Source organism: Tympanuchus pallidicinctus, unplaced genomic scaffold, assembly GCF_026119805.1.
Source record: "Tympanuchus pallidicinctus isolate F22 unplaced genomic scaffold, pur_lepc_1.0 scaffold13, whole genome shotgun sequence".
NCBI lineage: Eukaryota > Metazoa > Chordata > Aves > Galliformes > Phasianidae > Tympanuchus > Tympanuchus pallidicinctus.
The window spans coordinates 5,247,507-5,273,993 of record NW_026294648.1 but is presented as its reverse complement, the minus strand read 5'-3'; the positions used below and the strand labels follow the sequence as shown (position 1 = coordinate 5,273,993).

At 40.3% G+C, this 26,487-nt stretch overlaps 1 protein-coding gene across 1 annotated transcript in view; it reads left to right on the top strand.

The window, feature by feature from the left end:
* COL4A6 (collagen type IV alpha 6 chain) overlaps window positions 1-26,487 on the top strand; it is a 120,035-nt gene that overhangs the window by 20,888 nt on the left and 72,660 nt on the right. The window contains exon 3 of the mRNA XM_052672928.1: window positions 22,729-22,812. Coding sequence (XP_052528888.1) covers window positions 22,729-22,812 — 84 coding nt within the window. The remainder of the gene's footprint in view (window positions 1-22,728; window positions 22,813-26,487) is intronic.

Genomic DNA, 26,487 nt, shown 5'->3' with positions numbered 1-26,487 from the left:
GGGTGTTAAGTAGAACTATAGGCCAGAGCACTTTGTTCTTAAAATGACATTTTTGGAACTTTCATTAAAAGGACAGGCTGTTCCTTCCTTTTGAGAGAGGCCTCTTCATAACTGTACTGACATGCTAAATTCCTCTCCCACCCTGCTGCTGTTCTCCTGCCATATGCTCAGTCAGAAGGATTATTTGCTTATAGGCTTGACAATAACAAGAAAGGTACTCAAATGATGAAAGTTTACTAGTACTTACAGAAGTGTTTAGTCTTGTCTTAAAATCCAACAGCTGAGGCAAGGAAGTTTATCAATCTCAGTGTAATTATTTACTGTTTTATGATGGTGATTTTGATGGTCTAGTAGCTAATAGTTTCTGGGAAAATGACTTTTCACCATATGCAATCTTTGTGTTAAAATTCTGTATGGAAAGAGCAGCATATGTAGTCTAGTGACTCTAGTCTCGAAGCAGCATCAGTATTTTCTCCACACCACAGTTTAGTCTTGTGAGACCACTAGACTGGAGTAGATAGATGCAGTGCCTGCTGCCTCACATAGCACAGTGAGCTCATGGCAGCGCACTGCAGGGTTAGTGCAGCAACCTGGGTGCTTTTGTCCAGTGTCACACCCACCTTCTGTTCCCTTCTCTGAATAGCTGTTGGTGCTGTTTGAGATGAAATGTAACTTTTTTTCTTAGTACAAGAAGAAAGTAATTCTGATTCAGGTGAAGTAGGTCTGATCTTGAGCTGTCACTGCAGACCTTTCCAGAGCTAGAGCAGGAGGTGAATGGGAAATGCCATGTGCTAGGGAACAGCAGTGAGACAAGTGCAAGAACAAGTGAGTGGGGCAGAAAATGACTTTTGTCCTGTGAGAGAGTAAAAGAAAGCAAGGAGCTCAGAGCGTTAACCTTGTTATAATGAAATATGTTTGCAGAGATCTTCCAGTATTTTATGCTCCATAAGATACAATCTATAGTCAGTCTCCGGAAAAAATGGCATTTGGTCGTGCCTGAGGAGGACACTGGGATTACAAGCCTGATCTTGCCTCTGTTGGAGTCAACCAGAAGTTTCCATTGACTTCAGTGAATGCAGGATTAGCAAGTATTTGCAAGTCTTCAGTGAGGTCAGACATTCTGCCCCTCCTATCAATACACTCAGCAAGAAAAGGACTAATCCTGCAAAGAGCTCAGCCCATCAAAGTCAAGGAACTGTGTAAAATTTAATTCTTAAATTTGAATCTTGTATCCACTGTCATCTAGGAAGTGCAATTTATTGTACTTAATCCATCAAGCAGGGGCTTACTGCATCCTATTCATGGCTTACTGCCTTCCCTCTGCTGTATCAGGGGGTTGCAAGGTGAGCTGGATCATCTTCATGCTTGGACAGAAGTCTGGTCCCTGCTGGCAGTCTGATCTGCTGTTGCCACTAGCCTCTCATGAGTGCTCGCTGTGAAAGAGTGGGAATGAGGAATGACAAAAGAGAGAGATCTAAGAGAGTGGAAATGAGGCTTTGGGCAGTGGCCTTCAGACCTGTGCAATTCATATGGAAGTGATGATAATGTGATGATAATATTGTGAGTAATGGTTATTGGATCAAACCCTAAATCTGGCCTATATAGGTGCAGAAGCCCCTCAAAAAAACTTGCTCATGCTTAGATTGATTGAGCAGAGTGAAGGGACCAAGTCTCCTAGAACTGTGACAGTGAAGCTGCTCCTAATATTGCAGCAGCTGTGTCTTGTCCCTTACATTTGAGAGCTAACCTAGCTCCAGTTTCCAGTTGTATCAGGCTGAGACAAGCCTGGATGAACATGATTTCTCCAGTTTCGTAGTTCTTTAAGCATTGTTCTAAGTGAACTACCAAATAAATTGTATCCTTTCAAAATCTTTTCATTGATTTTTGTTGTTTAAGTTTCAGATAGAGACAGGAAGAATTACAGAGTGCAGGTTGGTGTATTGTGGGTGGGAAAGGTGGAAAAAATAGTTCAGTGTACATTCACACTCTCCCCCCTCTTCCTTTGAGATACCGACTTTCCAATCACTTCATGTCAGGACAGAGACATAATAATTTCAACTGAGGCTGTATTAGTAATGTTCCTGAAGCAAATGAGTAAGATGCAGAAGCTTTAACCTCAGAGTACTGTACAAACAAAGAGGGCCTCTCAAACATGCTTTTCTGTCCGGTGTTGCTGAAACCAGATAGTGTTGTGTGCCTTATCTCGTAGGTGATACAGGGCAGAGGTACTCAGTAGGTTGCTGCCAGCAGGATGCTGCCAGGAACTGAAGAACTGTACAGTTTTTCCCTGCTGCTGCTTGGTATGCAACCTTTGGAGCATAATGCAGTGCCTGTGTTGCGTTGTAGGCATCCTCAGTGACAGGACCTCACTGTGGCTGTTGGGACAGATGTTGGCCAGGGGGTAGAGCATCCGTTTCCTTAAGAAGTGTGACTGCTGTGAAGGATCTTAATTGTGTCATTTGTAAATGACACTTAGGGTGTGACTGCTCAAGATTTTGTAAGTGTATCTTCGATGAAAAACATTGTTTTCCGAGTTATGTTTGTTGCTGTTTGGGACTCTTTCAGCTGGAGGACATGCTTTGATGATTTCCCCCACAGTAACTGCTTGAAAAAATTTTTTGTAACTACTGTGTTCTGTTTGAGATAGGTACCTTAGAACTTTAGTGGTTGGGGAGCTCTTTCAAAAGGGAAAAGTCTGTAAGTAGTTGTTGTGCTCCCTGTGTGCCAGTGACTGAATAGCTGAAGGGCTGCTGTCTTCTGCCCCTCTGAGAAGCATCAGCCAACATACAGTTGTGTGCAGCTGATTAAGGATATGTGATAACATATATAATCTGTCTTGAAGGGCTTTGGAGTTCTTTGTGGGGGCCTTTTAAGCAATGAAAGAATTCAGAAGTACATTGTGACAATATATTTTAGTGATTTTTTTTATTTTTTTTTTTAATTCAGTTGTCCTGCAAGTTTTTCTGTGCTTCTTGTGCTGTGAGTTCAGATGAATCTTCCTTTCAAAGAAAGTGATCTTATTCACATATTCCAGGTCACTAATATTAGCTTGAAAAAAGCTGAATACTTCTGATTTTTATTTATTTATTTTTTTTTTTACCAAGAATCTCCCTGTCTTGTGTACGCTTGCTCTCTCGTGTGTTTGTAGCTGAAATAAAAAAGGAGCTAGACAAGAAAGGAGTGTAGGGAGCCTAACTAAGATAGGTTTAGCAGCAGAATGCACCTGGTCTCTTCAAAATGTGGGTGAGACAGCTGTTGTCTGTAATTACGATCTGCAAGGTAATGGCCAGCTCCATCTGTAAGCACAGGCCTGCTATAATCTTGCAGCTCTGGGATTCACATCTGCTGTGAGCTAATGAGTAAAATCATATCTGGGAAAGCAAATGTATTTTATCTGAAGTTACTAAAATAATTGTGACAAGGAGACTCATTCTTACTGGACAGTGCAAAGTACTTTCAACTCTTGCATTTTCAGTTCCAGGGAACAGGAAATTTTAATGTGTCTGTTATTGGGATCCTCTGTTTTATTCCCTAGCTTAATTCTTTCAAAAGGCTGTGCAGTGGGAATGAGGGCCTGTCACCTGGACTGGAGAAGTGTCACACAGCCTGCAGGCTGCAGTGGCTAGGGCTGGGCAGGCCATTGATGATATAACAGAAGTCTTATCTGTGCTAAGGACAGTGTAACACGAATGACCCACCTCTTTGGGTGATGGATGGTTGCTCAAAGCACAGCTGTTGGCAGGGCACCTGTGAGTCTGAGAAACAGCTGGAGAGACCTCCAAGGAAGTGGATGAGGAGGAGGTGAGGGAGCAGTGCTATCGTTTTGTTAAAGAAGTGCCTCTGTGGGCCTTACTGCTGTGAATGCTTCCTGTGTTCTATGGCCTGTGAGTTGCATTACAAAGCTGCAGTGGGGACTGGAAAGACAGCCATGGGACCATCTTCCAGATTTCATTCCAGATTTTTCCCAAAGCTGCCAATCCTAAGGCTGCCCATTCCAGGCAGCAGGACTGAAGACACATCCTCTCAGTCTGGCTCTGACGCTGCTTTCTCCTTTATTGAGCCTCTGCTCTCTAGTGAGTTGAAATTGCAGTTACGTGAGGGATTTGGTGTGGAGCACGTTGTTGTGCTAGACGAGGTCTCCCAAGGATAATAAAGACAATAGGGAAAATCTCCTCGAAGAGCAGCACTGTAAACCTAAAATCAAAACCACAAAGCTGACTTCAATGGCCAGCCGTGATCTTGATGTACTTAAACTGAAAGGTATATAAATATTCTGAAGCCCGTTCTAATGGCTATGGCAGAACCAGCTTTGGGAGATGCAGTGAATCTCAGTTTCCCATCAATTTGGAAGGATAGGATTTTTTCTGTCACCCTAAATTTCCTGGGTTTTTTTTTTTTTTTTTTTTTAATATTCCCCCCCAGTGTTTCTCCACATTTTCTTTTTTAGTATAGCATATCATCCTGGAGGCCATCCCTCTTTCCTGAATGTTCTGGGATCAGGATTCTTGGCCATCCATCGCAGATGTGTATAACCCCAATCAACGGGCAGTGGCTTTCGTTGTGCTGTGTGCTGCTCATTTCTGGGCAGGATTGAGGAGGAGGAAGTTCAATGGTAGATGGTGATAAGTTCCAAAAATCAAATCAACTTGTGCAAGGAGAATTTATGGTGTGCCTTTTCTCTTTTTCTCTCTCTGGAAAAAAAGGACTCTCTGGCAAATAATCTGAAAGAATCCAACATCTCAATAAAACAAAGTCGTCCCCCCCTTCTGCTCGGTGTTCTGAAAGGAACCATTGTTTGTGGGTTTCAAGGTGGGCTCATTGACTTTCATGTTGCCATGGAACCAGCATGTTTTTCTTCCTGAGTGATACTTGCTTGTAATCTCAGAAGCTCTTTCAGCAAATTAGCACAGGTGATCGGTGAGTGGGGTTGGTTAGAGCAAAGGCTGGCCAAGGACCTACTTGATTAACCAGATGAGGTAATGTAAGGAGTGAAAATAAAGTCCTGGGCTAAGCCTCGGTTAAAAGAGGGAGGGCAGATAAACAAGAATGCTGCTAACTCCCACTTTCTGTTCTCTGTGACACAGAAAGACTGATATTGGATTAACATGCTGGTAGACTTAAAAACAAGTAAAGCTCTTTCAGAACTTACGTTTTAAAATCCACAGCAGCACTGTGGAGCTGATTAGATGGAGAGAGGAGAGGTACTTTTGGTGGTAACTCTCACACAGTTGGAAGAAAGATGATGCTAATGTGTTTAATAAAGCCTCTCATGCATGTATGTGTTTTTCTCAGTATGTACCAGCACAGTGTGTAATACAACTGTGTTTAAAAATTTTAATGGAGTATTTTTTAGCCAAAAAAATGTTGACTTGGTGAGCTTAAGGAATTTGAAGTGATCAATTTTTGTTGATCTGTAGTACAGGAGATTATAAACATTTTGATGAAATCAAAACATTTTGCATCTAGTTCTGTCATTAGAACTTTCGTGTTTAGATATTCAAATCAAGATTGGATGATTTCCTGAGAGATGCTTTCTAGCTCAAACAGGAATTAAAGTGTGACATGGCACAAGATGGCTGCAGAAGTCCTGGTTGTGCAGCACTTGAGGATGTCAGTCTGTCAGATCCTGAGCTGGGAGGCTCAACGAAGGCTGAGGTCAGGGCTCCAGAGCGGAGGTGAGAACACAGGAGATGCTTTCCTTCACTCTGCTTTTCGTTCCCCTGGATAGCCATGCAAGCCACCGCAGCTTGGCACTGAGTAAAGCACGGTGATTTTTCAGTGATATTGTGCTAGACTCATTTGGTATTGGTTCTGATAGTCCTTGAATTGCTGAGTGTGCTCCCTCCCATTGTATGTGTGCAGATGGCTCAGCGCTTTGTGGGACAAGACCTGGGTGAGCCTACTGTCATTTGGCATTTCTCTGCATGCAGTATCAGTCGGAAATATCTGAGCCTGTTATTCTAAGCACATCTGTTTTGTGCTACAAACCATGACATCTTTCAGCTGAAGCTGGTAAAAGTTCTCAATTAAAAGATGGAGAAATCTTTTCTTAAATTAATAAAGCCTGAAGTAATCATTGTTCAGATGAAGTTTGGTCCCTCTGTGGCTGCGGTCACCTGTTGTTTTTTACCTCACTTTCTAGGTTAAATTCTGTAAGCTTGTCTGTTTTTTGTATCCAGCAGATTCACAGTAAATGAACAGAGGACAGTGAGGCATGTGGTACAGAAATGTGTAGCAGAAATTAGTAACCAATGAACACAGAAGCGTGTCCATTCTTCCATTAGTGTTTCTCCTTTCAGGAGTTATGACTTATGATGCTTGTAGCTAGAATTTTTTTTAAAAGTGTTTCTGTAGTTGGCAATGTCCTTGAAAAACGTTGTTTGGAATAGTGTGGGTGGTGTTTTCTCAGAAGAGACATCTGTGCTTAGCTAGCATGTTGCATAACCAGACACTGAATTTGTTGCTCGTAGCACTTATCTTTATTTCTTCTACAGTTTTTCATGAATTGCTGCGTTTGATCCTAGTGATAATGTTCAAGGCTGGATATTAAATTACCATGAATATTCTGGCAGCATGCTTTCTGCATTGCGTTTGGTCTCTCGCTTGGTGGGTGCATCAGTTCTCCCTATTTCAGATCTTCTGTTACCATGCTATGTCTGGTAGCTAAGAAGGAATAAATACAATCAATTTAAGAAGATTTTGGCCATGAGAATTTTTTGTGGTGTTACTGATTCTATAAGATAATCAGTTTAAATTCTAAGCATTGAATAAGGGGGCAACTGTTTCTTAAACAAGCTGCTTTCCCCTCCAAGGCCCCCATGTGTTGAGCACTCCTGACTTTCACCACAGTGATGCTCTCAGTCCTGAGGAACTGCTTGAGGGAGACAAGTTATGGAAGCTGGTCATTACATGTTAATTTCAGTGAAATTTTGTTATTTTTACCACCGTTTGTTTTTTGCAGTTCAAATGACCTCTACCTATCTTCAGCTCTATTGGGCTCTGTGAAAGATGGAGCATGGCGAAGTCTCGGACAGATTAAATGTGTTCTTATAGGTAAAATTTGTAGTTTTCCAGCATCTGTAAATAGTTACTTGCTTGGACTCCCAGGATCAAGTATTATTTAGCCTTGTCTGTTGCTTATTTCATTTTAGTTGCTTTTCCTTCCCGCACAGCTTCTTTTCATCCACCCATCTGAGATGCTGCATTATTCCAGGCAGCACTCTGGCGATGATGGATCTGGTAGGCACGTGGGGATTAAAGGGTTAAGCATTTAACAAGTCTCCATTTCAAACAGTTGCCTGGGAGGGCACACACCTAGTGATACAGATCTCTGCCTTTGGCAAAAGGGAGTTCTGCAGATTATATCAACTGGATATTTCAGTTCTAAATTGCATCAGACTCCTCAGTCTAATTTTCTAGCTTTAGTCTTCCTGATGACAGATTTTCCTTTGCATGCTTTAGTAAAGACTGGGGGGAAAAAAAACTCAAATTTTATATCAGGTTCTGTGGCAAACTGGGCAACTGAAAGCTGATGTTGCAGATGCTTATTAGGTACCTTTTATTATGTGTAAGGCAATCTGAAAACATGAACTGTGTTTTTCTTCCCTCACACACGTTTGAAATAATATTATACAATCAGAATTCTAAAGAATACATATTACATGTCTCCAAAAAAAATTAAGAGAAATCCTTTGTACTGTTGCTAAATTCTGGAGTTTTGATAACGATGCCCCAGAGGACTATCCTGTCATACTTCATAGCTGTTACTAAACATAGCTTCCCTTTGTCTCATTCTTTCCATATCCAGTACAAACTAAGCATGACATGTATTTTGTGTAATATATAATCTGAAAGCTACTAATCTGCTTAGTAGCCTAGATACGTGCTAAAAATAGGGTGTTTGTAAATAAAATCACACATTTATTCTGCCAGTTCTGTGTTTTGCCCTTTTTTGGTTTTCTTAGCACTAATGTTCATGGCACACATTATCTCAGATTTAATCAGTGCTTGTTCCTCAGCAAACAAGTTCTCATCCTGTCAAAATACTGCATCAGACCTTACCTCCTCTGATCTGTTTAATCTAGATAAATGTTAGAAAGGCATTTTGTCTCTTCCTCTTCCAGACAGGTAAGATTATCCTTAGCAGAGACTGCATTTTGGCTCGGCAGAAGTTTGCAATATCTGCAGCTGATGAATAGACATCCAGTCTGCTTGAAAGTGTTACTTGAAGTTTAATAGCTCCAACAATAAATTAAATACATGGGTACACAATGGAGCCACTTATTTCTTTTGACATTTTCTAGTTGTTTGCCTCAGTTCATATTTCCTCCCTTCCCTCACTTCTCCTTTATCCATGTCATGAGGTAGAGGAGTTAGCAGGACAGCCATGTTCTTCTCCCAGGTGAGGCACACAGCCTTATTTGGCTTCTTGACCTGCTGTCCAGCTGACATCTGGTGTAGCTCTGTAGTAGTGTCCCCTCTTGGTATGCAGGAGAAAAATCCTCAGGCAAACTGTCCTGCCCCATGGGCAGCATCAGCTGGCTGTTAGTGTACGGAGTCATTTGTCCATGGCAGGACAGCTTGTTTGCCTTCTCTTGCAAGCCAAAGCCACCTTGAAATGAGAAGAACAGCTCAGGAAATCCACCTGTACTAACAGCTGTGATGCTAAACTCAACGTTCTGTTGTGTGCACTGTGCAGTATGTGTAAGTATGGTGAGAGAGGAGTCATTCTGTGTTAAGAAAATCAATGCTTGATTTCATGTCTTAAACACACTGCAATCCTCAAAGCCTGGTGTGGACTTGCCGTAGTCATTCTGTGCTCAAGTCCAGCCAGGGCAGGGTCCAGGAATCTTGTCTGCTTGGCTGTGCCACTGCTGCTCTGCTGAGGGAAGGAGTGCTGGGAAACACTTGAATTTCCAAGTTTCTCTGCAAATTCAGCTTGTTCCCTTTGAGTTTCAGAGGCATAAAGTGCAACCTGAGGAGCTGCTGTGTGGCAGCAAAGCTGGAATGGGGAACCCAAGAAAGAGGCAACAGCTGACTGCAGGCAGCTCAGTAGTGCTCTGCTGGGGTATGAAGGAGGAAGCAGACTCAGGTCATCACTGTTTCCTCTTTGGGTAGAATTTGAAAAGGATTTTGCTTGTGTTATTTGAGTCTTGAATTCCCAGCCCCATGTCCTCCAGTCTCTTGTTCTCTGCCCTTTTTGGAGCTGTTGTCTTTTCTCTCACTCCCTCATCTTTGTCATTTGTGTCTGTATTTTGGGGTATTATTTACTTACTTCCAATAGACAGACAATTGTTTTGTTTGTCCAGATGGCATTGAAAATCCACCTTAGAATATTCTATTAGTAGGAAGTGCTGCAGAGGCAGAATGTGGAAAGTCCTTTGGAGAAGGTGGAAACTAGAAAGCTCTCTTCCTAGAAAAACTGCCTGGTTTCTGGCTGCTTTCCTCTCTTCCCTCTGCTCAGCAGACAAGGGTTCCAGCCTTCTAATTTCATATGCTGCTGAAGCAAAAGCTCCTAAGGCTTGCTTTAGGGTAAGAAAAGTGTGCCCTACATTTTATTTCCCAGTGTTTAAAACACACATTTTATTCTATCCTGAAAAGACTTCCATTTTGCAGAAGGCTTCTGATTTTTCTAGTCTGTTTTCCGTATGGAATGAGAAAACAACTGAAATGCAGTATTTCTAATAGATAAAGTTTTCTCTCTCCTGGCCTCTTCTCATCTGTAACAGAGGTGGCTTGTTTGAAAAATGCTTTGCCGGATGACCATTGCTTTTGTAGAGGACCTTGAGATAAATGTGCTAATAGATAAGCTTTGTTTAAAGCCATGTGGTTATTGTCATCACTCTAGAAAGAGATGTCTTTATTGTCAGCAGCTGTGGCAAGAAAAGGGAGTTACTTTAATAAAATCAAGTTTAATTGGACAAATGTGCTTGCATGGTAGTGTAGTCAATCTTGCATACATACAATTGTTTTTTAAACACAATTTATTTTTTCTAATTTTGCATCTTTTATGTACTCTTATTTCTAACAACTGTACTGAAACTATTAATTGTCAACTTTTTACCCTATGTTCAGGCATAAATGAGAGACCTTTAGACTTCAAAGGGCATTTTGACTTCATTTGCTGCTTGGTTGGGCCTTTTATGCAACTTTTCTCTTGCAGAGTTGCAGGGCTATAGTAAACCAACATGTCTGATTTTACTTTCTAATTTGTTTGCTCAGGCAGTTTAACGTGTGTGCAGGAGTGTATACAGTTTGAAGGTTGTATGCACCATCCGTTATTTTTAATTTTGACATGAAGGAACCAATTGTTCACTGATGTTTATGCTAGTGCAGAACTTTTGAAGATGACTCAGCTGGCCTGGTGTCATCTTACATTTTGGGTAAGGGGTAAATGACCAGTCAAGATGACAAAGTAGTCAACAGCCAAGAGTCAACAGCTGCATGTTCCTATGAGAGACACTATTTTGACATGACAAGTCAACTCCCTGAAAATTGTATACTTAGTATAGATAGAGGAATAACTCCAAAGGTATTTACTTAAATTGTGCTTACTAGGGTGGCAAAGGTTAATTAACAGCTAGAACCTATTGTGCAGTGCCTAAGACAAACAGCGGTGTCATCCTTTTCCCCTAAAGGAAACTGATACTACTCTTTGAAGTGCTTTGTGGGTGGAACACTGCTTCCCTAGTTTCTTTTGTGACCTTATTAACCAGAAACATACACTGTGCTTGGTACCTTCTGGAACTGATGTAGTAAGTCTTTACTGGAAGACTTGATGAACTCCATACAGTGAGATGTGTTGCAGTGGTATTTGGTGTAGGCTTAGTCTGTTGCTTCAATCCAGAGACAAGACCTCTAGGGATCTTAGGAGATATCCAAACAAAAGCAAGCTCATGTTTGCAGGATTACAGAGTGCAAGGTGAGCTGCAATTAGGTGACTCCCCATGGAATGAAGGAAGAAAGCCAGCAGGTGAGAGTATACAGATGTTAAAGAGTTAATGACGTTGGTACTCTAACCTATAGTCTTCTGATAGTTCCAGAAGATGGGTACGTATGTTTTTATTTAGATAAATTATAATTGTATAGACTTCTAATCTTAATGCATTTGTAACCTGTGATGCAGATCTCCTATTTCAAAAATAGGATGAAAGGTTAAATGAGGAAAAAATGATTTGTTCAGATTTTTTCAGTCCCTTCTCCAGAAGCATGGCTGGCCTGAATTTAGACATCAGTGAACTGGAAAAGATAGATAAACTTTTTGCCTTTGGGTCATAAAACTTTGCTAACTGAACTATTTCTGCCCATGGGAGTGGTTCTCACTTGGCTCCACCTGGTCTTCAGTTGATGTGTCATGCTATTTTAGAAACTTAATCTGGAGTGAGTATATTGGTAACCTGGGCAGCCAAGTGCCACCTCCATAACCATTAATTTGTGCTGCAGGAGGAGCTAATTGTTTATATACTAAACGGAAATGCCCAACCAGTCTGCCGGTAACTTCTGATCTCAGCTGCTCTGACTTCTTGCTGCAGGAACCCAGTTCTCAATCACTCGTTTTCACTTTCAAAACTCATTTTCCTGTAATTAAGATAGCATATCAGAGTTTCTTGACCAGTGTATCTTGATAATGTGTCAAAGACTTCAAGTGCAAAGCATTGTGTGAAGCTATTTAGCGCAAATTTGCAAACTGCAGTTGGTTAGCAAGAGTGCTTGCATTGCTTTCCCCAAAATATGGATTCTTATGTAATGAGAATTATTTATCAAAATAGTGTAGTTAAAGTAGCCATGCATTTTTTTTATCATATACCATATCATCAGAAAATACACAGGAGGCTTTTTGTGTACCCATTCTAGAAATAATAGCAACTATGGCTATTTCAGGATTATTTTTTGTAACTTCATTGTGGAGAAAGTGAGCTGTCTGTGTATTTTCAGTATCTGCAGAAATGTGCACGCAGGATTTTTCAGTGCTGAGGGCAACTTTTTCCTAATCCTGACAAGGGGGGAATCTGGAATATTCCAAGCAGCCTTCTTTGTCCTTTGGGCTGATCACACAAAATTTATGCCACGTTCCAGCTAAAATCTACATGTTGTATTTATTAAAAGTAGAAGTGTTAGATAAGAGTGAGTTCTGCTCACCTTCTTCCCCACGTTTGGGAGTTATTTTGCTTTTATTATGATGATAAATATATTTTCATCCATCTAAAGCTTAAGGACTTGCAATTCTTTTCTCTTTTCTTTTCAGGAATAACTGTTTTCTTCCCCTGTCGTGTTCAGAGATACCTGCAAAAGGAGGGACTAGCAGTTGTGCTGTTCTAGTTGAGGCCGAGGCAAATTTGGGGTTCTGTCATCTTTTGTGCATTGTGTATTCCTTTTTCTTTTTTGCAGGCTTGCTCTATGCTCAGGTATTGTGAGAGCTGTTTCTTAAGGCCTTCAATGAACAAAATCTAAAAAAAAAAAAAAAAGCATATACCTAAACTGATTTCTGGTTAGCAAGACACCAAACTGTGTTGTTTGGTCTCATTGAGGTCTTCAGAAATAAATATGGATCTCACTGCAATGTGGAGTTGAGTATTTTAATTTTTCTTCACTAAAAATGTTTAACAGTGAATAGCAGCACAGAGCCTTGCTTTTGAAAAGGTAGCATATTCACTGGGGAATAAAATCAAGGTAATAGCTAAAACACAATCAGAGTACTGCTGAGATGTATACTGAATGTGCATAAAATTGGAACAAAGCAGATCTAGGTAGATTTTGGCTATTTCTTTGCCCTCTAATTGATTTACTCTGTTCACAAGAAAAAAATGAGAGCCTAATTGAAGAAGCCAGCAAGAAAGTCAGTGAAGCCAGCAGTGTCCTTTTGTACAAGATGTGTCTGGGGTGTGATGGTTAAACAGGTGGGTTTTTGTTTTTTTTTTTTTTTTTTACAAGATCTTAGATGCAAACAGAAAAGTGTAACGAAGTGAGCCTGCCAAGGTTAGGTGCAAGTGTTGTTTATGCAGATGCAGTGGTGGTTAAATGTCTGTGTTTTACCATTCCCTTCTTAGTTTCAGGCTGTTTTGATGGTGGCTGGGTTAGTGAAGCTGCACACGGAGTTGTCTGAGTACAGAAGATGTTCAAAAGCCACTTGTCAAGCGGCTTCCCTCCTATTCACAGTTACATATTTCCTCAGGCTCTTCCCAGTCTTTGCTGTCTCCCCAGGAGATCAAGCATCCTTCTACCAGCTGCCTCCCACGCTTAAGGCTATATTGACTCCTAGTGTAGTTCCATTGTGGTAAGCAGCTACACTAGACTTTTTTTTCTCTGATCCAAATCTGAAAGATGGACAGAGATCAGTAGTTAGTTTTGGAGTGGAAGCTCAGGTGCAGTTTCCTCCCTTGCCTTTCAATCATCGACTTTTAGCCAAGGGCATCACTGGAAGCACAGCCAATTTCTACCAATGTTTTCATTTTAAAATGTCTTCATTTTTCAGCTCTGGAACTTGCATTTAAAAAAAACAAAACAAAACAAAAACAAACCAACAACACATTTTGTAGCTGATGGCTTTGGGGAGTTGCACATTTTAAAATAAGATGCAAATAATAAATTGCTGTAGTATTTTCAGTGTTGGTGGTTTGGGACTATAGAACTGGAGGATGAGTCACAATGGACCCACTCCAACTCTCTGGCACATGTTTTGCTGTTAAGTACTATGTGCCCTTGACATTTCTGTGAAGACTTTCCTTCTCCAGTATTTTAATTGTTAGAATCATTTACAAGATAAAGGAGCTGAGTCACTTTCAGGACTGATGCTTTTTTGCCAACCAGCTGCATCTGGAATGAATGCAGAAGTGTGGATGTGTAGTGTAGTTCTGCAAGAGGAGTTGTTGCATTCGCCTCAGATATATAAGTCTGTGAACAAACATTTTTAGCTGAAATGGATGAAGTTACTCATTTTTCTTCTGTTGTGATTGAAGGACAAGATTTTGTATTTAAAAACATTACTTTGGGGGGAAAAAAACTTCAGTAATTGACTTCTTATGTAACAGAACTGTGCAGAGAAGTCTGAGCTTATTTGTGGGAGTTCTTCAAAGTGAAATGTATTGCTTGCAAGTGCTTTGCAGTTGCTGAAGTTTGTGCTACTATTTCGGCAAGAGGTAAGAGATGAGGCAGTTTCAAAGATGGCTCTGAAAGATTATATGAGGGAGTGATAAATGTATAGTGGGACTTGAAAACTGTTCAACTGGAACTATGGAAACTTGAGTGATTTGGTAAGAAAGTGGTTCTGGAAAAATAGTTATGTTTTATCTATGACACAGCTTTTTGCAAGGTGTAGCACGATTACAAGTAAAAGGGTGGGCTGAATCATCTGGTACCTTCAGTTATGAATGGATGAATCATGAAGATTTGTTTCCAGGCTGTATACATACCTTTAAAGTTGTCTGAAAGCTCTTTATGTGTCACAGGAACATTTTAGGATAGGGAGAGCTGGTTGTCTGATGTAAGAGCATCCATTCTCTTGCTGAGAGGCTGGTATTTCTAAGAACAAATCTTATCTGATTTGCTAGTTTTGTTTATAAAGACTTGTACTAGTTTATGGTGGTATGAATCATCCATTGCATAATGTCCACCTCCTTCAACAAGGTCATCTATACTTCTTTTAACATCCTCTTGTATGAGTTTTTAGTATCCTAAATATCAATCCATTCAGCAACTTCAGTACAGTAAGTGTCTACACTGCTTGGCAGCGTGTGGATTTAGCCAGGGGTTGTGGGTGAAGTGTTACACGGGGCAGGTACAAACTTGGTAAATACCTGTGCTAAATCATATAAATAAGAGTTATTTCTGATTTTGGAATCATTACTTCAGGCTGTGCAACTCACAGCTCTGTGCAGTTAAAGAGCTAGGGCAATGCTCCTTTTCTTCACTTGGCGTATGCCCAGCTTTGATAGAAAGTAATACTAGGGAAGCAGACTATTTCTCAATATAATTTATTAGTTTATGTGCTGCATTAATATATGAATATGCTTTAAAATTCACTTAAATATAAATTTGCCAGTATCTCTGTACAAATTGATGTATTTTGGGATTCATAAACATTATCAGTAGGACTGTGCCTTTCTTGTTCTGTGAAGCAACACTGAGTTATCTGCAAGCACTTTTTCCTACATTGGGATGCAATAGTCCTCCTGTCCCTTGTTTTTGCTGCCACATTTGCATGATAATGAATTCATGGATTTTCCTCTGCTGCTTTTGCACAGTTAATGCGGAGCCCTCCAGCTCCATGGAGTGGAAGCCCCTTTCCCTGTGCTCCTTCTGAGGCACAGGCAGCTGCAGGTAAGCATGCTGCCATTTCAGCTCCATGAGTGTGTGGGCACTGCCCGCGGGACTCGCTGTTCTTTGTGCCTGGCTGCGTTCCATCTGGTAAGGAATATCTTGTGAGTCTCAACAAGTAAGAGAACCAAAAATAATGAAAGCTCCTGGACAAATGTGTATTGTTATGTATTAAAGGTTATAACTGATCTAATCGGAGCTGGCTGTGGAGTTGTTCTTGCTTTGGTTGCATTGGTGCTGCTGGAGCGGCTGTGGGTACCTGTGGGCTGCTGGCAGCCACACCTCATGGCACGCTCAGACCGGGTCGAGGCGTGAAGTGAAATGGAATTCTGTTGCTCATTTTCAGGTCCAGGTCATCCCACTTTCTCTGCTACTGAATCTTCTAAGCTACTCACACGTGTTATGAGGCCTGTGGCCACTTGTGTACCAAATACAGTACCTTTGGTTTGCTTGGCTGCTTGCATGAGTGATATGCTCTGTAAATTCTGTGCTGTGAGAATGCTTCCCTCTGCAGAAATCTGAGGTTATTTGTATGAATGAAAATCACTTGAGCAAATTTAAAAAAGGAAAAAAAAAAAAAAAGGAAAAAAAAAAAACCCAAATCTCTGCAAATTCCTCCCCAGCTTCCAGCCAGCTGGTGAGAAATACATTTCCTCAAAAAATAGGGGTCAGTAAGCTCTCTTACTGTTCAAAAGGCATTAGTTCATTTTTGCATTAACACTTCATTTTTAGTGTGCCGGCACCCCTGTCTCACTGGCAGGAATGAAAGTGGGGAGTTGAACACAGGGTTGAATTTGATTCAGAGTTTGTTGCTAGTTTCTCTAGGATTTCCTCCCAGTTTTGTAGTCTCGTGCCTCCTTGGAGTTGGAGGAGGGTTGGTTTCTGTTAGTAACTATCGGTTGGTCTCAGCTGCCAGTCATTTGCCTGCTCTATGAAATGAATGAAAATGTTTGAGAAAATTGGTTTACTGAAGAAGTCAGTGAACCTTGAAATGAATTAGTATCTTAGCTACAAATTCACATTTAATAGCTTCCTTTGAAAGGCCTTTTGTGCAGTAAGAGATAAGCTTGTGGTTGCGTGTTGTGTCCTTGCTCATGTAGGCTGTAAATAAACTGTCTGGCTTTAACTACATGCTCATTGAGCAGCAGGGTATTGAGGAACACTGCTTTATGTAGCCTATCAACTGAACTGAAAATTGCTGGGAGACAGAGCAGTGCAGAGCCAGACTTGTGTTATGCTGAAGAAGCAGTAAGTGATGTTCCTTCTGCTGGTGTGCTGGGAGGCTGTTCACTTGCATGGGACTGCAGGAAGAGGAGCAGTGCTCAGAACGATTCTGGCGTTACATGTGGTTTGTGTGTTACTGTTTAAGCTGTACGAATTCTCACTTCTTGTATTTCTTACATTTTGATTCTTACTAGTCCTTGGAAAATGCTTTTCCAGCCTTGTCACAATTTTGCACCAGGCTTCAATGTAACCAGTGATAGGAGAAACCTGTAGATGTAGAAAGTGGGTATCTGGAAGACAGTCTCCTTCAATGTTTATATTGAGGTTGACTTTTTTCATTGAACAGGATGTCTTGCTTTCTGGATAGTACTTTTGCTAACAGCAGGGACTGGAGGAAAGGTGATGCTTTGCTATGAAATGCTTTAGCAACAAAGCGAAAGTGGTAGGCAGTGAGTCTTACCCTACACTGTGACTCCATTAACAGGGATTACCAGCTCATAGAAGATGCCTCTTCATAACTGGAAGTGTGTCTGCTTAAAGATCTTATTTCTCCTCCATATGTTTAGGGAGGCTTATACATACTTCTGTACCAGTGCTGTCCTTTCCTCTGTCTGTTTAGTGTAATGTATGTAACCCAGCAGTCAGTCCCTGGTGGTCACCTGTAGAGCTGTTTACATACTCTTACCACAAAGGTCTTTCTGTTGACATGGGTTCTCAGACTGACAGTCAGAGGTGTAAAGTGCTCCTAGCAACAGAGTGGAATGCAGAACATTGTTTAGATAAGATTCATTTGCTTCTGATGTCTACCTTTTTGATGAATGTATAAATGGCACTGCATCACATCCATGTCTCGTTCTGCTGGCCTAAGTAAACGATGCTCTATAGCAGGAAAGATCTTAAACCACATGTTTGTAACGAGGGATTTTCAAGCTTTGTGCCTGTGCAGAGTTCATACTTCCTAAAACTAAGTGACAAAAAAGGTGCACTATATTCCAGCTAAAATCCTACTCACATGTGTACTATCTCATCACTATCTCTGGGATCACTTTTCCTGTGCATTTTATGTGTACAGCTGCAAGGCAGCACTAGGATGTGTGGTGTGAAAAAGATGACATCTTGGGGTGTGTCACATGTGGTCGTTTGCTCAGAGGTTTCTATCTGTCTGTTTGGTAGTCACTCAGGATTTGTTCTTAATTTGGTGTCTCCTATTGATTATTTACCCACCAGTTTGACAAAAACCCTCTAATTATTAGCTCCTATGCTTTACCTGGCTCTTCATACTCTTTAAAAAACAAAAAACAACAACAAAAAAAAACAAACACCAACTTGATAGTATGAGTCAAGTTTTGGGGTATCTGAGAAAAGAAGTGAGTTCAAACACTTGATATTCTTTGTGGGGGGGAAAAGAAAAGTCTGTATTTTAAGTTCATGCAATGTTTTGCTGATGTATTTGCACCTCTTCTCTACTTTGCTCCCAAATAAATCCCAGCAAATGCTCTCATACAATCTAACTGGGAAGCCTGTTTGTTTATTTCTGCTCTGACACCTGTGTTGGGAAGAATTACTGAAACTGCTTGCTGTGTGACATTATGCTGTCTTTGCTGGCTCGTGCTGCCACTTCTGAGTGCAGATGTTGCTGTGCTTCCTGGCTTATCAGGTTTTTTCAGTTCTGAAGGATTTGTTTTTAAGTTAGGATGGCACCTTCTTTGTAATACACACGTAACAAAGTAGAATTGACTGCTAATTTCTGAGAGAGAAGATGAACATGGGGATAAATGTTTTCAGAATTGGGTCAAAGTTCTGTAGAAATCTTAAAAGCTATGGGAGCTAATAAGGGCAATGTTACTTAGCTCATGAAGTAAACAGAGATATTATGTTTCACTTGTTTTTTTTTTACTGTGACATTTTACCAGGGTGTCTGGTACTGCAAATATAATTCCTTATTAGTCATCAGCAGATAATAGGTCCTGACTATGTGAAAAGAATTCTTTTTGCAAATTTCAGAAGTTTCCTTATGTTCCATTCCCAGGATTTTGTTCTGGACTAGAGGGATCCTTAACTGGAGATTGGAAGTTACTGGATTTAAGGCTTAGGGAAAAGTTTCTTCCTTGGCATAACTCCTTACGCCAGTCTGAGATTCTTCCACTTTGTTTTATCTTCATCTTTTCATCATTTTCTTCTTTATTTGATCATGTGCATGCTCTACTTTCGGCACGCTTTACAATCCTACAGTTTGGAATGGTGGCATTCCTTAGAATCCTTTTTTTTTCCTTCCTAAAGCTTTCCAGCTTGTGTGCCCATTATCACCACTGCTGCTTAATTTTTCTCACGTTAATGGTAGTTGCATGGTTTTCACCTTTTTGCTGCCTTTCTCCAAAACGTGCCCTCATACATTTATCTGCTGGCTTGTGGATTCACCCTTTTACCTGACAGCAGTTGTTGCCTTCAGCTAAAGTTCTCACATATTCCACGGATGATCCTTAGATTACAGAGCAGGAGAAAATTGGTCCCCAGCTCACGTGTCAGAGCTGTCTTTCCTCAAAATCTTACTTAGGTCCTCTGTTAAGAGTTTGCTCCTGTGGGTACGGTTTCTTTGGGTTTGCAGACGTTCAGTATCATCTGCTATTATGAGGTCCTGTGTGTTGCTATAGAGGAGCTGGAATGAGCATGGGTCTGGGACACCTCTTATGGCATCACAGCTGTTAGCTTCCTTTAGTGTCTTTGGCTTCGCTCCAGGGCTTGCTGAAGTCAATGGAAAGATTAAAATGGCATCCATCTGAATGAATCAGCTGGGCACAAATGCTTGAGGGTGGCACACCAGAAATGAGAGCTCAGAAGTGAAGATACCTGTGCTCTTCCACTATTGTTTTTGAATGCCTTTTTTTTAAAAAAAAAAAAACTCCTCACTAATATCAATGTTTTTTAACTGAAATGTTTTCCTATGCTGAGTGCTAGTAATACTTAAGACTGAAATAACCCAATACATGTGTTATACACCTGTGTTATAGCTGTTTTAGCTAGTTACTCAGAATCTCAGAAATTGCTATTTTTTTAATCATCAGTACTGATTTATGTTTTTTAATTTATTTTCTGCAAAACTCCTGGTCTACTTTTAGTCAGTGGAGTTGAAATCATTTGGTTAATCTTCATTTCTTTTGTGTTGTTTCTGAGGAACTGTGTTTGTCAACCTGAAACACATCTCGGGGCAGTCAGATCTCCCACTTGCATACATACACAGAACAGGTACAAAGGGCCTGTGCTCACATGTTCAGATTCCTATCTGTAAGTGTTCAAATGACCAATGCAGTTATTCATTTGAATGGAAAAAATATACTAAACCTCTTCAGAAGAGAGCACTGTACTCTAGAATATTATATGTAGTCTTTAGGTTTGTATACATCAATATTATGTACATGTCTGATTGCTATTTAAGTAGTACTGGAGTGTCTGGTGTCAGCTCCTTCCCCTAAATAAAACAGGGCAGTAACACCTGGTTTAGAGCCAGCTGGCTTAGGTTTACTTCCTTCTCAAATGCTTTCATTCATAAATAAGCAAAATGGCAACTCAAGCTATGAAAAGGAACAGAGAAACTCAATGTATACAAAATTTTACTCAAAAAATGGATGTATTTTATTTCTTTTTTTAATAACCCTCAGTGAGTCTTTGATCCAGATCCCACTGCAGTCAATGGGAATATTTATTTTGACTTTAGTAGGAATTTGATTTGGCCCGTGTGTGCTAAACCACAGGACTGTGGAGAGCAGTGCAGGCAGTGGGGATAGGAAGAATACTCAAGTTCTGTCCAGTGCTCTGCCACTGGAGGGGCCTGTTTGCCACCAGCCGTTTTGGCAAGGTGTGCTCTGATGTTGCATGAGAGCGACTGCTGTGAGACAGCAACCTGGGAGGGATCCAGCACTGGTGTGAAGTGTTTCTCTTATCTACTTCCCTCCTGGGGGAAAGCAGCATTAGCAGAGCCAGAGGAACTGAAGGTTCACAAAAATGACTGTTGGAATGAAGAATAATGTGTATGGGGGAAGGGGAGAATCAACGGAGGCTAAAATCTTGGAAGAATTTAATGCCAAGTTGAATGAGCATCTGGGAAGATGTAATCTAATTCTCCAGTGGCACAAAGCTATCTGCTAACAACGTAAATGTAAGGTTAAGCCTCAGGAATAGAGGTATACGTTGGTTTGCGATGAGACCAGATTTCCACCACAAAATATGCATATAATCAAGCAAAAGTTGTCTTGGGGCACTTTACTCAGAAGTTGTATTATCAGGACACCAGGATCACATTTTGCTAATGGCTAGAAATGCCCTTCCAGCAGTGTCTGTCAAGATGGGGACCAGTTTTCACAGAGTACATTTGTCAGTGTGCATTGCAGGCTCATATTGCTGCTTATCCTGTGCAGGCAACTCGGAGATACTCACTGCCTGTTATATATCCCACAGATGCAGTTTTTTTCCTCTTTCTTTTTTTTTTTTTTTTTTATTACCTTTGCCATGTTAAGTTTACTTTTATTTCTGACTTCCAAGGGTGAGAACCATATATTATATTCCATGTCATGGTGACTCTTGCAGTTTATCACTCTGCTAAGTGCAAGGATTACTTCTGGTGCTGCCATAGGTTACCAAATGACTAGTCTAAAAGGTCCATGTGTAGTGGGATTTAATCCAAACAGAACTGTGAATAAGTCTGTGAAGATGCAGTTTGTTTTTCATCATTTAATGCCTTTTGGACCTGCTTTGGATGTAGCATGGCTATTTTTGCCTGCTTTCGTCAGTCTGGGGGCACATAGGATTGAGGATTTTTCAATGATATCAGTTCATTCTACACTTAAGAACTGGGGATGTTGAATTTATAGCAAAACGATGCATACACTGGGATGTGAATTGATGTATTTTTATTTACCTGCACATAAGCAGAGAAATGATGCCGGACCAGTTGCTTTCTTTGAGAAAGCTGACGTAAAGGAGTTCAAAGCTGCATGAGAAACTTGCCTGACTTGCCTTTCATTTTTTACGTTCCTCACTCGACAGGTGTCAGGAAATTTTAAAGGCCTGAAAAGTATTTTCTGTGAATGCTTTTAGGAAGGAAATGTTCAAATCCAGTCTAAACTTGTTTAAGCTCTTAGTTGGTCACCTTGATGATCTTAAATTTGCTTCATTCAGACTTTGAAAACCCGAGGACAGTTGTGCAGGCGTTTGGGCTGATGCATAGTGCTGTGTGCGGCAGCGCCTTTGGCCTCCTGGTGCTGTAACTCCCTGCAGTGTAAGCAGAGGTGTTGCTTCCCCTTGTCCTTTTCTATTCTCTGTGTGGTCTTTATCCAGAACCATCTTTGTGTGAATTCATCTCCACAGCAAAACGCAATTCAGCATCAAGGGCAGAAAGTGTGTCTGAGCGTGTTAACACAGAGGGCTTAAAAGCAGAGCCTTTGTCACTACACCTGTAGGAAGAACAAGTGGTGACGAGGCCTTTTTGATTGTTCTGCTGACTTCTTTTCATAGGGAGTAAAATCCTAAGTGCTTCTTCTCCAAAATGCTGTGCATCTGTTCTCAGTTGCCCTTAATTGACAGGTGGCATTGCAAGGGCTGTAAACGCTGCTGTGGGAAGGGGATGTGGTTTGTTTAAAACTGAGCAGCTTTGTCAACACATCTGTGTTGACCGAGGTGGGGATTTTCCTATCTGTTCAAACACTGATGTTTCCCCCTGCCCGCCTCATATATCTCCTTATGGATCCGAATGCCACCTTCTCCCACCCTCTTGTCTCTGCGTCTGTGGCATTCCTGGCCAAAATGTGTAAAGGTGATGCCTTGGTATTTCTCGTGATGTGGAGATATTTGGATGTTCAGAATGACTGAGGTGCCAGTTCTATTTATGCCTAGTTAGTGTATTGTGAATCTCAAAGCAGCGTGTAACGATGTGCATTTTGGTAGCCCTAGAAAATGCTCATTGCTAACTCATGTAAATGTACTCGTCCATCATAAGTGCTTATGATTTTTTTCCAAATATTTGGTGATTCTGAAAATTATTCAATTAAGGAGAAGTAAAATTTCAAATATATTTTGCTATTTATTTCCCAGCAAATTCACACAGCAGATGTAAGATAGCTGAAAAGTTTTGAAATTTGAACATAATTTAAGATCTTCAGCAGACAAATAGTTATAAAAGTCACTTGTTTTTTTTAATAGGGTGGAAAGAAGTCTTACAGTGGGCCGTGTGGAGGACGCGACTGCAGTGCTGGATGCAAATGTTTCCCAGAGAAGGGTGCGAGGGTAAGTTGTTGTATGCTAATGCAACTATTTATCGTGCCTCTCTTATCAAGTAAAGGAAAAAGAAAATCAAGTTTGTGTAATTCTGAATCTAATGACCTCATGAAACAACAAAAGTGAAGAAGACCAACTGCATTTGTAATGTCCCTGACCAGGATTTCAAAAGCTCTTCTAAGGGCTTTCAAGTCATTAGCTTTGCAGTAAGTGTTAATGGAATCTTTCTTTATGCAGTCAGAGGCCTGGTTCAAAAGAAGTCAGATTGTCTTTAAGTAGATTACAACAATTAAAAAGAAAAATCTAATTACTGTGGGCTTCCAGTATGGATTTTATCCTTACTGTAATAGCTTCTATTAGTTTGTGAAAGTATTTTTGTCTTTGGTACTTGCTTGTGAAGAAATAAGTCTAAAGGAATCTGTTTCCCTATAAAAAAAAATAAATAGGGAAATAGCTTTTGTTAGCTAGAGCAATTCTGTCAGTTTTGCATTTGAAGAAACCAAATGTTTAAGCAATGTTTCTCTAAAACAGCTTAATTTCATTTGATTGTGTGGAAGGGTTTTAACCTTAGCATAGCTGGCTACTTCCTTTTTTAGGGCAATGAAGAGCTGCCAACTTCATTTTGCAGTTACAATTTTAATATATTTTTTCCATGTGTCTTTCAGTGATGTGTGGGTAAACTCAAGGCATTGCTTTCTAGGAGTGAGCTTAGGAAAATATTGCTGTTTAGTAATGATGTTAGACATATGCTTAAATGTTTCCCTAGTTACAGACAGACTTGAGCGTGAATTCTTAATTGATAACTGATGATGTTTGCTCTGGAAGAACAAAAATTCTTTAAAATCATTGTGTGGCAGAGTAGGAAACATGTCTGAACAGATAAGCAGAAGAACTTCGTAAGGAAATTCTCAACCTAAAATATGAGCTAATGCCGATTACTCAACACTGTGATTAGATGTGGTAAGGCACAGGCCTGGTTTGGTTCTGGAACAGAATATCCTCTAAATGCTTTGACCTTTGGATAGCAATGAGCATCATTCTTCTGTCTCTTTATATTCCTGGGGTTCAACTTGATTGTTTGAACTGGCCACAACAGTGTTGACCTTGTAGTTTGAGCTCTTGGTATCTCTTTTGTTAAGATGTCACAAAGATTTTAGTCTGTTTTCTTTGCTGACCTGAGAACTCACTTGGCTTTTAGCTTGTTCCTTACGTGACCTGTATCAGTAGATGCATTCAGGCCTTTAAACATAAGTTTCATCCTACTGAGACCTGTCTGTAGAGTAAGCTGTCAGCTAGAAGGGATAATCAGTCCCTATTACAACACTGCCTCTATCAAGCCTTCCTGAGCCCTGCTGACACCTTCTTGGACATCTGCAGACAACTACTGGAGTCCTGCCATGCTGGAGGACAGGGAGGTAACTGATGGAACTGGGAAAGGGGACAGTGTGATTATCTATCCTACAGCACTGTTTGTTTCGTGGAGGAGATCATACAGCTTGAGGCTAATTCCCTGGCTTTCTGCCTAGCTTCTCATGCATTGCTGCAAGACCTTTAAGCTTAGAAAAGGCAAATATAAGACAGGACTCTACCCATGCCCTGAATCCTTTTCATGTATTTAAAAAAAAAAAATTCAGCTGTCAGTTTGCACAACTAATCTGACGAGCATAAAGCTAAGCTTGCTTTTTAAATGAAGGAAATTGCTGAAAAACTCAAGAAAAATGGCAGTTTTTTCATGGCAGTGGGCTGACAACTCATTGAAAACAATGTAGGCAGTGTCCTTAAACGTCCTTTATATGTGCTGCTGATCAGATCAAACTGATGAACTGTGATAAATTTATTAGTGATCACACACTTAAATGAAAGGTGGAGTGGGGCAGGAACACTTGCAGAAATGTCTAAGTCTACTGCCTGTTTAGTTAGGTACTTCTAGAAATGGAATGTAGGTATGTAATACCCCGTATCTCCGTGTTCATGTTTTCATTATGGTCTGTCAATGCATGTACAAAATACTACTTTTCTTTTTGGTAACTTTCTCATTTTTAAGTTAGAACTTAGAAGAACAATCTCTGTAGCATGAATCATTTCTGTGGAAGGGTAGGGTGCTGCAGTGTTTGTCTAGCACCCTCCTGGGGAGTTCTGCCAGCAGAGTGGTACGGTGCATCTTCTGCAGCAGCAAAGGTTCCTTTCTGGTAGTTGTCCCTATAGCTTGCATTGCCTCAGGAAAGCCTTAATGCTAGCTGGTGCTCATTTTAGGCTGTTTAATGAAGTCCAATCTAATCCAGTTTACTTTCAAGCCTTCATCCTTAGCTAATGCTGTGGAATTGGCCCTTGTATGGCAAGTTGATGAAAAGCCTGGCTCTGTGTAATTTAATGGCAAAACTCATGGGCCACACTGTGGCATCTGTGCCTGTTCCTATTTGCTAAAGTTCTGTGAGTAACTGAAGTGATTATGCAGAAGTCTAGTTCTTGCTGGAAAGGTTTTACTTTCACTGGAAGGTCCCACCTAGGACCTCCTCTAGAAGTTCTGAGAGGTCTAATGAAAAGATTGGACTTAAAGAGGTAAGATATCTAAGAACTTTGGATATAATTGTTCCAGTTTCTCTAAAATGCAGTTAGAATTTGTGCTGACTTTTAATACGAAATCTAACATAATGCTATTTAAAATAAAAAGCTAGTATGAGAAACCCTCACTACAGGTAGAGTTTTTAGATCAAAGTGAGGGGTTTCTGAATCTCAGCATCTTTACACTCTTTTTTTGGCTGGCAGTGATTGTGACTTTAAAAGTAAGTCTACTCTGATCATGAAGGTACCCAAATGTACCCTGGTGCCTGTAGCCTTTTTGGAAAGGGCGACCAATCGCATGCTTACATTTTAACATACAATCCCCTTTCAGAACATCTGTTGATGGGTACAAGTAGAAAGATGGAAAAAACAACTATTAAATTTTAATGGAGTGAAAAAGCAAATGTAAAATCTGATGCTAGTCTTCTCCAATGAAAGGCTGAATTTCAAATATACGTAGTCTCTTTGTGTTTGAGTGACCTACATCTAGAACATTTTGGGGGCTATCAGAAGAAATTACTATATTTGAAACAAACTTTTCACTCCCCTTTCTCACTTTTAGATTCAATTTGTGGGCAGGGATAATGCCCTTTGTAAATCTTTTACTCTGTTGGTGATTATCTTGCTCAGAAATACACTGCACATAAATCAACAGTAACCAAGAGGACACTTTGCCCTGTCTGTCATTACAAGAAGCACTAAATAGTAATGATCTGTAACATTTCATCTGTGCAGCTCATTTTGCATTGGTTTATGGTAGTGCTGGCTTTTTTGTTTCCATGTGCTGTCATCTACCTTCAAACACTTGCAAAGATAAACTAGCAGCTGCAGTTCTCATTGCAAGTTTACCTTTTCCTGATGCCTGCTCACTTATCTTGGAATTTAAAATAGTACAAGGATTTACTTTAAACTTTACTCAACATGTTCTGGAGCTCTTCAGCTGATAATAATATTTCATTTTTTTATTAAGTCTTCTCTTCCACCTGAAGAAGAATTTCAAGGAAAAAAATATTTTGGAAATTGTTTCCAAAGCTTTTCAAATGAACCAGTAGAAATGGTGATTAAGCAGCCTTTACAGCTTAAAACTGTACATTGAGAGCTGGGTATTTTTAATTTAAATTT